Raw genomic sequence first — 13,590 nt, forward strand, 5'->3', positions numbered from 1 at the left:
CTTCTGCTAAACGGTAATATGCAAAACCTGACCTAAATCTTTATTAACAGCCTCACACTGTTGTGTTTTATATAATGATGAGAAAATATTGTTCTGTATTTTGTTCTTATTTCTATTTGCTGCACCTGTTTATCATCAGAACGTTTATCCCACTGATCTGTGACTGATTCTTGTTGTTAGTAAAGACCTTAGTGAGTGTATTCTGCACCTTCAGCTGCTGCTGTTTCTGTCACATGATCACAGACTTAAAGGGACAGTGTCCTGTACATTTGGTTTTCCCTTAAAATAACAAGAAACCACAAATGGTTTTTCATCATTTTAATAGAAGATATACTTTTCAACAACTTTCCAACTGACTTCTATTATGATATTTTCTTCATTCTCTAGGAATCCTTTATTAAAGCAGCTGCAATGCACTACTGGGAGCTAGCTGAGCACATAAGGTGAGCCAATAACAAGAGGCTTGCATGTGCAACTAATCAGCAACTAGCACACCATAGTGCATAGTTTGCTTTGCCACAAAGGTCCACAAGGGAATAAAGCAGATTTGATAATAGAAATAAATTGGAAAGTTGTTTAAATTTGAATCATAAAAGTGTAATTGTGACTTTGCTGTCCCTTTAATGTGTTTCTAATAACTTGTTTTACCGGTGTATAAAATAGTATAAAGTGTATGGGAAATTTCACCTTTAGCTTTAATGTCAAATAACTGTTTGCTGTTTGTAATTTATTTTCATTATTAAATTGTACACAGCCTTTTAATTGACCTGAGGCAGCGGCTCCTACTTAGCATATGCAGGAGTTCACATTATATAAAAATGTCTGTTATTGGCTGATAGCTGTCACATGGTACAGGAGTCTGTTATTGGCTGATAGCTGTCACATGGTACAGGTGCAGAACTACATTTATCAGAAAACAATCTTTTGCTCTCTTAAAAATCATAGTAAGTTTATTGCATATTTTATTTTTTAAATAATTTTTTATTGAGGTTGTGATAAAGTACAAAGCATACGAACATTAACACAACTAAGAAGTTTCAGGTTGGCACTAGAGATTAAATAAACAAAGTCAACACAATGAGATACACTAGCTAGGTATCTGGAACCTCAGTTTTGTATTATTAGCTTAAGTGGTTTCCTTCCATGACATAGGAGGTCGCTCTTGGACCTAACAAGACATACACTCTAGGGAAGGAAAACTAGCCTTTGAGGTGGTCTCTCTTGGACCTGGAAAATTAATAAAGATAAGTAACTGATAATATAGTTAATACTGGGTAATATGAGTGAATGATTAGTATGTAAATATGCAGCACAATTGGATAAAGCAACATTTAGCTATCATTTATAGGGTTAACCAACAGAGATACTACTCTTACAAGGCCTGACTGGTGCCCCATATAATCTTTTGGAACCATTGATATTCACAAATCTATAGAGAGGGGGGTCTGGTGATTGATATAGTCATGCGTATGGTAGATAGTGAGATATGGATATCTATAGGTAGCAGGAAGTAATGGCACACTATAGCTAAATGTATCATAAAGGTTTAGTGGAAAGTGCTGTCAATAAGTAATTATAAGAGGAGATTTCTCCAGCTGTGCAATGAGAAAAAAAAAATAGTCCTCTTGGACTGGTAAATAGAGCTAGACATAAGGAAGGGGGGTATATAGGACAGCAATGACTTTTAGATCTGCATCAATGTATAGCCTACATAGACTTCTCACAGCTAGCAAGCATGGGCTACATTATGACATCTTATGGGGGGATGTGAGTATGATCTAATATATGGCTTAATTGGACCTCTGACTATTTTAATATTGAGACGAACCTTGCTGGCTGCTAAATAAGGTGGAGTTAAAACTATATGCAGATAAACTGAGGGAATTGGAGAGAGAAAAGAAGCAATTTAAGCACACCTATCCCCCTACGTTGTGTCTCCATGAGAGTCTCGATCAGACCTAGTGGTCGTCATTGATACCATATTGGGAGGGGAAGCTGAGAATGGTATATTGCTAAGTTATGGGTATTTTTTATTTTATGTACATTGGACTTCAAAGATCTCAGTAACAAACATACATGATATACATGATATACATGATATAAACTTATGAGGGTTTAATATATTTGGTAATTTATAGCAGAAGAAATGAGGAATATGAGGGCATACAACCTCCCAGGTGATCTCTCTGTTAATACTGCAGTCAGACCATGCGGTCATCACTAACACCATGTTAAGAGGGGTAAGCTGAACATCATATATTACCCAGTCATAGACTTTTAACAAATATAAAGTTAAGACCTACTCCACACATCGGTAGTGCATATTCTATATACAGTAGGTAGCAAAAATTATGTTAGCTTTCTCTGATCCGTGTAGGAAAACATTTTATCCACAATAAACATAGATAATAGGCATGTGAGATACATAGGGGAACTTAATAGTCAGAAGTGGAATAATAAAGTCTCATAATATGAAATAGAAAAACATGGCTTTACATTACAATTTAGTTAATAGGTTAAGATCCTTAAAGGGACATTATACACTCATTTTTTCTTTGCATAAATGTTTTGTAGATGATCTATTTATATAGCCCATAAAGTTGTTTTTTTTTAAATAAATGTATAGTTTTGCTTATTTTTAAATAACATTGCTCTGATTTTCAGACTCCTAACCAAGCCCCAAAGTTTTATGTGAATACCGTCAGCTACCTTCTCCAGCTTGCTCCTGTTTGTGTAAAGGGTCTTTTCATATGCAAAAGAAGGGGGAGGGGGGAGTGCCTTATTTCCCACTTGCAGTGGGCTTTCCAGCTACCTTTTCAACAGAGCCAAACTGACAGCTTCTAAGTAAGTTTTTAAACAGTTTTATACTGAATTTTTATATCAGTATCTGTGCATCTTATTCTTTATAGTAGTGTCTATTACATGCAGTTATATGAAAATGAGTATATACTGTCCCTTTAATGTTCTTTCTTTTGCCTCCCAAACTGCTCTCAGCATAGAAGGGAAGCATGTTAAATTAGGGCAGGGGGGGGGGGGGATTCTCACATCATTTCAATGCAATAGTTCAGTACCTGGATAATTGGGAGAGTTTTTCCTAGGAGTGAGGTGGCTTCGGGAGCCGGTTCAGAAAACTCGAACTTGAGGTAAGACAGTTGGGTCAGTTGGGAAAGATTATCTGAGCCCCGGAGTATACTCCTCATCGTCATGTATTCACAGATAGATGGCAGTTGTCGGGAGATCCGGGAATTTGCAGCGTCTCTGCTAATCAATTCGGTGGCTGGGCCAAGGGTGATGAGGAAATGCAGCCATACCTCTGTGTTTGGTGTATCCAACAGAATAGCTGTGATCTCAGGGGTTGCTGACAGTGTGTGCTCCAAGCTTGCTGTGGGAGATGATCCTTCCATGTCTGCAGAACCACCGCAAGTTTCTTTCATCTGAGGAAGATTTTCTCCCATGCTTGCGCAGCTCCTGTTTGCTCCATCTGTTGGTTTGTTGATTTAAAGCTGGAATGTGGCAGTCGCAGGCACAGATTCTTCCCTTCCTGTGATAGCCAGGCTGTTGGGTCTAAGCTGTGTCGGTATATCCAATGTCTCCAAATGTAGAGTATCCTGGTCACCATTTTCCAGAGAGGAAGCTCCTTTCCCTGCTGTGGGGTAGTCACCTCTCACCGTATCTGTGTCTGTTGGGTCGGAGTCCAAGTGGTCGGTCTTTTGTAAGCCAGTTGGTCTTACCCTATCTGGCTTGTGGAGAGCTGGGTAAAAGATCACCGCCATTCTTTCATCCTCCTTAGTATCGCTCACAATTGCAAAATAAAGAAAGCTTCCTCCATTTTCAGTTAGCGTGTAGGGGATAGCGTTAACTTTAGCCTTAGTATGCTGCGACTAAACTAGTCCTCTCAGCAATAGGGACAGTGCTAGTTTCAGAGGAAGCACTGCGCACTCAGGCACAGCTTGTTATGGGGACGATTTTGAGGCTTCTATGATAGGGGAATGTCTCAGAATGAATAGCCCGGTACTGAGTAATTAAGCAACCTCAAGATTCAAAACCCTAAATTTCAAATCAGGCCGTCCACATACCAGTTTCTCCAATAGTTTGAATAATATTTATCCAGTTTTAGCTTCACAATATTATTGATTTTATGAGATAACTTAAGGAGCTGAATCTCAGTGCGACCATTAAGATGGCCGCCGCCCTGAAGTCCCCCCTATTGCATTGTATTTTTATTATGCTTCTGTGGTTTTTTAATTCTATATTTTATGGTCCTTTTTAAATGGACTGAATTTGCCAACATAACATCTCATTATATTATCACTTCATGTAAACACACATTTTTTCTTAACTCTATCCAAGAAAACAATGTTAAATTAACATTTTAGTGCCTATCTCTCCCACACCCCCTTGCAGTGTGATTTAAAACAACTCAGTATTGACCAAGAGAAGTTAAAGGACTGGGGGTGAAGCACATGACAAGATGTCTGACAGTGAGAATTAGTAGGAAGTACAATACCAATACTGCAGTGTCCAAATTAACATATTTAAACAACTGATATTTAACATTTCTTTCAGGAGAAAATATTGTTTCATATAAATGATAGAAAATAAAGATTATAATATATTTGTAATGTTGTGATATGGCCTCACTTAATTAGATTTTCTACCATTATGTTGTATAGATCAGGGAAGATTCATATTTAAGGGGCAATTATAACACCCACAGAGCTAACTGTACTAAATGCTTGTGCTGAATAAACATCACATATGTAATAAGCTAATCAGCTGATTTGTATCACATGAATTGTTATGTGTGCCTTTAATTATACCATACGTACAGCTAATCAGAACCATAATTTATTATCTATCTAAACCATTTAATATACTTTTTACAGACATGGCCAGAGCACTGAGAGATATCAGGTATTGATGTAACTGGAGTGAATAAGGGAACCTTCTTCCTGAGCACAGACATTGGAGCCTCTTATCAGCATGAACACTCATATGTGTTAGGTGAGTAAAATAGATATTATGCTGACTTTAAAAATAAAATAGATCACTCATTAAACAAATCTAAACTTTTATATTTATATCTGCATCTTTTAAGAACATTTGTGTCAGTGACAGTTATAAAGAAGGAACAACCTCGATTGGGCTGAGGAGTAGGGTAAAAAATACTACCCCCCCTGACCTTTTAGATAGATCATGTCCAACTACCTAACCTCACCCCCAGACCTGGTTCATTACTCAGAACACCAGCAACTCCACCTTCCCCTGCTCTGACCTCGCTCATGGAACACCCATAACTATACTTATGCCTACCTCGTTCCCATGTGTGTAAGACGCACAACTCCCCTAGTGTTCCCCACCCCAGAACCACCACTGATTTGTGTGTTTAATTTTACAGTGACAATTATTATTAGTATTATTATTATTAAACTAATAAAGTTTTTGGCTGTTTGTATAAATCAAACTACCACACCCTCTCAAAACATCTCACACTTATCATTAGTCTGTGATTAAGACATCATGTTCTCACCTAACTGGTTGTGTATGACCCAGGCAGGACTGTATTTGCAGTTGCTTGTGAAATGTTAAATGAGGATAGTGGATGCCACCTCTCTTGCCCAGAATACAGATGTACTTATTCCCAGGCTGAGAACATTATCCACACGCACCTTGTTTAATGCGGCCCTATAACTTGTTGTCATCAGTAATTTAGGTTACTATGATGTAGTAATGTTTATATTCTATGTCATCTTTTTTTAATTTGTGATTACAGGTAAATACATTTAAAAATACAAAAGGATGATAAAAATAAAAAGAAAAATACAAAAGGATGACATTTTTGAGTATAAAATTTTTTTTTTATTGAGATGGATTATATTATAAAGAATAAACAGTCTTATTTTTCTTTATTCCATTTCTTTTTATGTAGACAAACACGTCAATAGTTCATATCCATCCTTCACTATCTAGTGAAATTATTATCCCCGAGGATAAACCACACATATTTACTGAGTTTTCAAAACATATTAAAGAAGGGAAAAGTCTACAGTCTAGCCAAATAATTCATACAAAGGAGAAACCATTCAAATCTACAGAATGTGAGAAAAGCTTTAGATGGAAGTTTCATCTACTAGAACACCACAAAATTCACACAGGTGAGACACCACACACATGTACTGAGTGCAGCAAATGTTTTACACTAATGAATCATCTGAAAACTCATAAAAAGATTCACACAGGAGAAAAGCCTTTCACATGTACAGAGTGTGGAAAAAGTTTTGCACAAAAGAGTAATCTGAAAACTCATGAAAGGATTCACACAGGGGAAAAGCCTTTCACGTGTACAGAGTGTGGAAAAAGTTTTGCACAAAAGAGTAATCTGAAAACTCATGAAAGGAGTCACACAGGGGAAAAGCCTTTCACATGTACAGAGTGTGGAAAAGGATTTACAATAAAGAGAAATCTGAAAAAGCATGAATGGATTCACACAGGGGAAAAGACTTTCACATGTACAGAGTGTGGAAAACGTTTTACAGAAATGAGCAATCTGAAAACTCATGAAAGGAGTCACACAGGGGAAGATCTGTTCACATGTACAGAGTGTGGAAAAAGTTTTACACAAAAGAGTAATCTGAAAACTCATGAAAGGATTCACACAGGGGAAAAGCCTTTCACATGTACAGAGTGTGGAAAAGGTTTTACAGAAATTAATAATCTGAAAACTCATGAAAGGATTCACACAGGAGAAAAGCCTTTCACATGTACAGAGTGTGGAAAAAGTTTTGCAGAAAAGAGTGATCTGAAAAAGCATGAAAGGATTCACACAGGAGAAAAGCCTTTCACATGTACAGAGTGTGGAAAAAGTTTTGCAGAAAAGAGTAATCTGAAAACTCATGAAAGGATTCACACAGGAGAAAAGCCGTTCACATGTACAGAGTGTGGAAAAAGTTTTGCAGAAAAGAGTAATCTAAAAACTCATGAAAGGATTCACACAGGAGAAAAGCCGTTCACATGTACGAATTGTGGGAAAAGTTTTACACGAATAGATTGTCTGAAAAGTCATGAAATGATTCACACAGGAGAAAAGCTTTTCACATGTACAGAGTGTGGAAAAAGTTTTAGAAAAAAGAGTAATCTGAAAACTCATGAAAAGATTCACAAGGGAAGAAACCTTTAACATGTTTAGAAAGTAGGGTTGCTACCTTTTGCACAGCCGATTATCTGACACTTTGCAAATGGGCGTGGTTAGGGGTGTGGCTTCACACGACCCTAAAGGGACATTTCAGCCAAATTTGGAATCCACGTGTATGCATTTCAGTTTTGAGTAGAAGCATTTTTGTAATATACATGTATTATAAAAAAAAATAATTTATGTAAGAACTTACCTGATAAATGAATTTCTTTTATATTGGCAAGAGTCCATGATTTAGTGACGTATGGGATATACAATCTTACCAGGAGGGGCAAAGTTTCCCAAACCTCAAAATGCCTATAAATACACCCCTCACCACACCCACAATTCAGTTTAACGAAAAGCCAAGTAGTGGGGTGATAAAGAAAGGAGTAAAAAGCATCAACAAAGGAATTTGGAAATAATTGTTCTTTATACAAAAAAATCATAACCACCATAAAAAGGAGGGCCTCATGGACTCTTGCCAATATGAATGAAATGAATTTATCAGGTAAGTTCTTACATAAATTATGTTTTCTTTCATGTAATTGGCAAGAGTCCATGAGCTAGTGACGTATGGGATAGCAATACCCAAGAAGTGGAACTCCACGCAAGAGTCACTAGAGAGGGAGGGATAAAATAAAAACAGCCATTTTCCGCTGAAAAAAATTAATCCACAACCCAAAATATAAGTTTATTCTCATAAATGAAAAGAAAAACTTAAAACATAAGCAGACAAATCAAACTGAAACAGCTGCCTGAAGAACCTTTCTACCAAAAACTGCTTCTGAAGAAGCAAATACATCAAAATGGTAGAATTTAGTAAATGTATTCAAAGACCAAGTTGCTGCTTTGCAAATCTGATCAACTGAAGCTTCATTCTTAAAAGCCCATGAAGTGGAGACTGATCTAGTAGAATGAGCTGTAATTCTCTGAGGCAGGGCTTGACCCGACTCCAAATAAGCTTGATGAATCAAAAGCTAAAACCACGAAGCCAAGGAAATGGCAGAAGCCTTCTGACCTTTCCTAGAACCAGGAAAGATAACAAATAGACTAGAAGTCTTTCTGAAATCTTTAGTAGCTTTAACATAATATTTCAAAGCTCTTATCACATCCAAAGAATTTAAGGATCTTTCCAAAGAATTCTTGGGATTAGGACACAAGGAAGGAACAACAATTTCTCTATCAATGTTGTTAAAATTTACAACCTTGGGTAAGAATTTAAATGAAGTCCGCAAAACCGCCTTATCCTGATGAAAAATCAGAAAAGGAGATTCACAAGAAAGAGCAGATAATTCAGAAACTCTTCTAGCAGAAGAGATGGCCAAAAGGAACAACACTTTCCAAGAAAGTAGTTTAATGTCCAAAGAATGCATAGGCTCAAAAGGAGTAGCCTGTAAAGCCTTCAAAACCAAATTAAGACTCCAAGGAGGAGAGATTGATTTAATGACAGGCTTGATACGAACCAAAGCGTGTATAAAACAGTGAATATCAGGAAGTTTAGCAATCTTTCTGTGAAATAAAACAGAGCAGAGATTTGTCCCTTCAAGGAACTTGCAGACAAACCCTTATCCAAACCATCCTGAAGAAACTGTAAAATTCTAGGAATTCTGAAAGAATGCCAAGTGAATTTATGAGAAGAACACCATGAAATATAAATCTTCCAAACTCGATAATAAATCTTTCTAGAAACAGATTTACGAGCCTGTAACATAGTATTAATCACTGAGTCAGAGAAACCTCTATGACTAAGCACTAGGCATTCAATTTCCATAACCTTCAAATTTAATGATTTGAAATCCTGATGGAAAAACGGACCTTGAGACAGAAGGTCCGGCCTTAATGGAAGTGGCCAAGGTTGGCAGCTGGACATCCGAAAATATCAAAACCTGTGAGGCCATGCTGGAGCCACCAGCAACACAAACGATTGCTCCATGATGATTGTGGAGATCACTCTTGGAAGAAGAACTAGAGGCAAGAAAATATAAGCAGGTTGATAACACCAAGAAAGTGTCAACACATCCACTGCTTCCGCCTGAGGATCCCTGGACCTGGACAGGTACCTGGGTAGTTTCTTGTTTATATGGGAAGCCATCAGATCTATTTCTGGAAGACCCCACACCTGAACAATCTGAGAAAACACATCTGGATGGAGTGACCACTCCCCTGGATGTAAAGTCTGACGGCTGAGATAATCCACTTCCCAATTGTCATTACCTGGGATATGAACCGCAGAAATTAGACAGGAGCTGGATTCCGCCCAAGAAAATATCCAAGATACCTCTTTTATGGCTTGGGGACTGTGAGTCTCACCCTGATGATTGACATATGCCACAGTTGTGATATTGTCTGTCTGAAAACGAATAATTCTCTCTTCAACAGAGGCCAAATCTAAAGAGCCCTGAAAATCGCACAGAGTTCCAAAATATTGATTGGTAATCTCGCCTCTTGAGATTTCCAAAATCCTTGAGATATAATGTCCTTGCTGAATAAAAGGCAGAATAGTCCTTATAGTCACCATTTTGAAAGTTGGTACTCTTACATAATGATTCAAAATTTTCAGATCCAGAACTGGTCTGAATGAATTTTCTTTCTTTGGGACAATGAATAGATTTGAATAAAACCCCAAACCCTGTTCCTGAAATGGAACTTGCATGATTACCCCTGAAAACTCCATGTCTGAAACACACTTCAGGAAAGCCTGAGCCTTTACTGAATTTGCTGGGATGCGTGAGAGAAAATATCTTCTCACAGGAGGTCTTACTCTGAATCCTATTCGGTACCCCTGAGAGCCAATACTCAGAATGCATTGATTTTGGACAGAATTTATCCAAACATCCTTGAAAAATCTTAATCTGCCCCCTACCAGCTGAGCTGGGGGCTGGCTTTGGTTTCTTAAATGGCTTGGATTTATTCCAGTTTGAGGAAGGTTTCCAATTTTCTAACAGATTCCTTGGGGGAAGGATTAGGTTTCTGTTCCTTATTTTGTCGAAAGAAATGAAAATGATTAGGAGCTTTAGATTTACCCTTAGGTCTTTTATCCTGAGACAAAAAAAACTCCCTCCCCCCCAGTTGAAATAATCTAATCCAACTGAGAACCAAATAACTTATTACCTTGGAAAAAAAGAGATAGCAATCTGGACTTAGAAGTCATGTCAGCATTACAAGATTTAAGCCACAAAGCTCTTCTAGCTAAAATAGCTAAAGACATAGATTTAACATACATTTTGATGATATAAAAAATGGCATCACAAATAAAATGATTAGCATGTTGAAGCAAGCGAACAATGCTAGACAAATCAGAATCCAATTCTTGTTGTGCTAAATTTTCCAACCAAAAAGTTGATGCAGCTGCAACATCAGCCAAAGAAATTGCAGGCCTGAGAAGATGACCCGAATATAAATAGGCTTCCCTTAGATAAGATTCAAGTTTCCTATCTAAAGGATCTTTAAAAGAAGTACTATCTTCCATAGGAATAGTAGTACGTTTAGCAAGAGTAGAGAGAGCCCCATCAACTTTAGGGATCTTTTCCCAAAACTCCAATGTAACTTCTTTTTTAAACCTTGAAGAAGGAATAAAAGAAGTACTAGGCCTATTCCATTCCTTAGACATCATATCAGAAATAGCATCAGGAACTGGAAAAACCTCTGGAGTAACCACAGGAGGTTTATAAACAGAATTTAAACGTTTACTAGTTTTAATATCAAAAGGACTAGATTCCTCAATATCCTTTTGATTTTAACAAAGAACGAATATACTCCATTTTAAATAAATAATTAGATTTGTCAGTGTCAATATCTGAGGAAGGATCTTCTGAATCAGATAGATCCTCATCAGAGGAGGATAATTCAGTATGTTGTCAGTCATTTGAAATTTCATCAACTTTGAGAAGTTTTAAAAGACCTTTTACATTTATAAGAAGGCTGGATGGCAGACAAAGCCTTCTGAATAGAATCAGCAATAAATTCTTTTAAATTTTTAAAATCAATGTATATCTTGTACATTAGATGTTGAAGGAACAGCAACAGGCAATGTACAATTACTGATGGACACATTATATACATGTAAAAGTTTATCATGACAACTATTACAAACCACAGCTGGAGATATAATCTCCACAAGTTTACAACAAATGCACTTAGCTTTGGTAGAACTGTTATCATGCAGCAGGGTTCCAACAGAGATTTCTTAGACAGGATCAGATTGAGACATCTTGCAAAATGTAAGAGAAAAAAACAACATTGCGTCATCGGACGTACTTTTGCGCCAAGAATGACGCAATACACTTTGACATTTTACGCCCTCATGGGCCTAATTTTGCCCACGAAATTTAAAGAAAAAAACAGTCAATTTGAAAAACCCCAAATATTACCTACATATGTTTTTCCCCAAATATGAAACTGACAGTCTGCAAAAGGAAATACATAAACCTGACTCATGGCAAATATAAGTACAATACATTTATTTAGAACTTTATATTAATGCATAAAGTGCCAAACCATAACTGAGAGTGTCTTAAGTAGTAAAAACATACTTACCGAAAGACACCCATCCACATATAGCAGATAGCCAAACCAGTACTGAAACGGTTATCAGTAGAGGTAATGGTATATGAGAGTATATCGTCAATCTGAAAAGGGAGGTAGGAGATGAATCTCTACGACCGATAACAGAGAACCTATGAAATAGATCTCCCGTGAGGAAAACCATTGCATTCAATAGGTGATACTCCCTTCACATCCCTCTGACATTCACTGTACTCTGAGAGGAACCGGGCTTCAAAATGCTGAGAAGCACATATCAACGTAGAAATCTTAGCACAAACTTACTTCACCACCTCCATAGGAGGCAAGGTTTGTAAAACTGAATTGTGGGTGTGGTGAGGGGTGTATTTATTGGCATTTTGAGGTTTGGGAAACTTTGCCCCTCCTGGTAGGATTGTATAACCCAATCGTCACTAGCTCATGGACTCTTGCCAATTACATGAAAGAAATGCTTCTAATAAAAGTTATAGTTGTTTCAAAAGTGTATTTAAGTATGCACCGTGCACCAGCATTTTAAACACAACACTTCCTCAGAGAGCCTAAGTTGCTTTTACAATCTGGTAATGACTCAAGTTGTTCATTGCTGATATGATACAAGACCCACTGGTGCTATGAGCAGCTGCAGTGTTTATAATGCTGGTACACTGAGAATATCTATTTATGCTTCACATGCACGTGCAGAGAAAAATATTATCACTAAAATAGTGATAACTGTTACTAGAAACATTTTTGCCAATGCATGTTTATTGCAAATATGTTTCTATCCAAATATGTAATTCATCTGTGTATTTAAATTTTGACCGGAGTGTCCCTTTAATAAAATATATATATTACCATTTTTTGGTCTGTCATTTAAGGTTTGAGTGTTATAATGTTTTATTTAATACACACAGCAAAGATATATGAGAGAAATATACAGTTTGGTAGACAGACTAACACAAAGGTATATACATAAACTGAGAGAGAGACATATATAGACATATATAGACATATATATATATATATATATATATATATATATATATATATATTATATACACATTGGTAGATACAGACATTTAAACAGATAGATAGAAAAGATAGGCATAAAGAGATAGACAGACAAATATATAAATAGATACAGACTAGTATTAGATGCTTACATATAAACAGACCGATATAGAGAGATAATAGAGAGACAGAGAGCACGACAAATAGACAGATAAATAGATAAACAGAGAGAAAGACAGATAGGTATACAGAAAGATGAGCAGGAAGAGACATATAAGGGAGATTTAAACTGTACTTGATGACAAAACATTTTATATTAACAAAGAAATGCATTAAAAACATTATGTAAATGCTGAGACGTTTTTATTTAGATTTTTTGCTGATACATATTTTATTGTTCAGAATAAAGTATATAAGTAATGCAGGTTCTAGTAAACAGACTAAGATCTACTGTGTAACTTAGAGGACAATTACTTCACTAGAGCTCCCTCAATGCTACACTGATCTGTGTAATGTAACACTAAACAGCCACTGACCTCTCTGCCACATCAGTTTATTGAGGCTCCGTGTGTGACAGATAACTGCTGTTCCAAGGTGCCTGCACATGGGTGAGTTTGGTCAGCTCAGAGTACCCTAAATTCCTGACCTCACAGTTGCCTTAGCTCCCTGTAGACTTCCTGCTTGATGTATGTGTAATGCCCCCCTTCCTCCTGCATCTGGCCACACACAAAGTGTGAACAGATTTCTGATGATCTGTGTGCAGCCTACACTGTCCTAGTGGCAACGCTATCTGAAACCCGGGCACATGACTCAAAATTAAACCTGGACTTTGCGGGTGAAACCCGAATGGGTGGCAACCCTATTAGAAAGTGGAAAAAAGGTTT

The 13,590-nt window shown here is 36.9% G+C and overlaps 1 protein-coding gene across 3 annotated transcripts in view; it reads left to right on the top strand.

Annotated features, from left to right (window-relative positions):
* Window positions 1–13,590, top strand: part of LOC128659967 (zinc finger protein 850-like) — a 161,557-nt gene that overhangs the window by 40,834 nt on the left and 107,133 nt on the right. The window contains exons 2-3 of one of the 3 annotated variants that reach the window (XR_008402492.1): window positions 4,887–5,004; window positions 5,930–6,063. Coding sequence is in view for 2 of the 3 variants with exons in the window: in XM_053713558.1 (XP_053569533.1) it covers window positions 6,203–7,145 (943 nt within the window). In the remaining variant the exon portion in view is untranslated. Of the gene's footprint in view, window positions 1–4,886; window positions 5,005–5,929; window positions 7,146–13,590 lie in introns of those variants that run through there. The other 2 variants (XM_053713558.1, XM_053713559.1) reach the window with 2 other exon arrangements.

The sequence above is a fragment of the Bombina bombina genome, chromosome 5 (genome assembly GCF_027579735.1).
Source record: "Bombina bombina isolate aBomBom1 chromosome 5, aBomBom1.pri, whole genome shotgun sequence".
NCBI classification, from domain to species: Eukaryota; Metazoa; Chordata; class Amphibia; order Anura; family Bombinatoridae; genus Bombina; species Bombina bombina.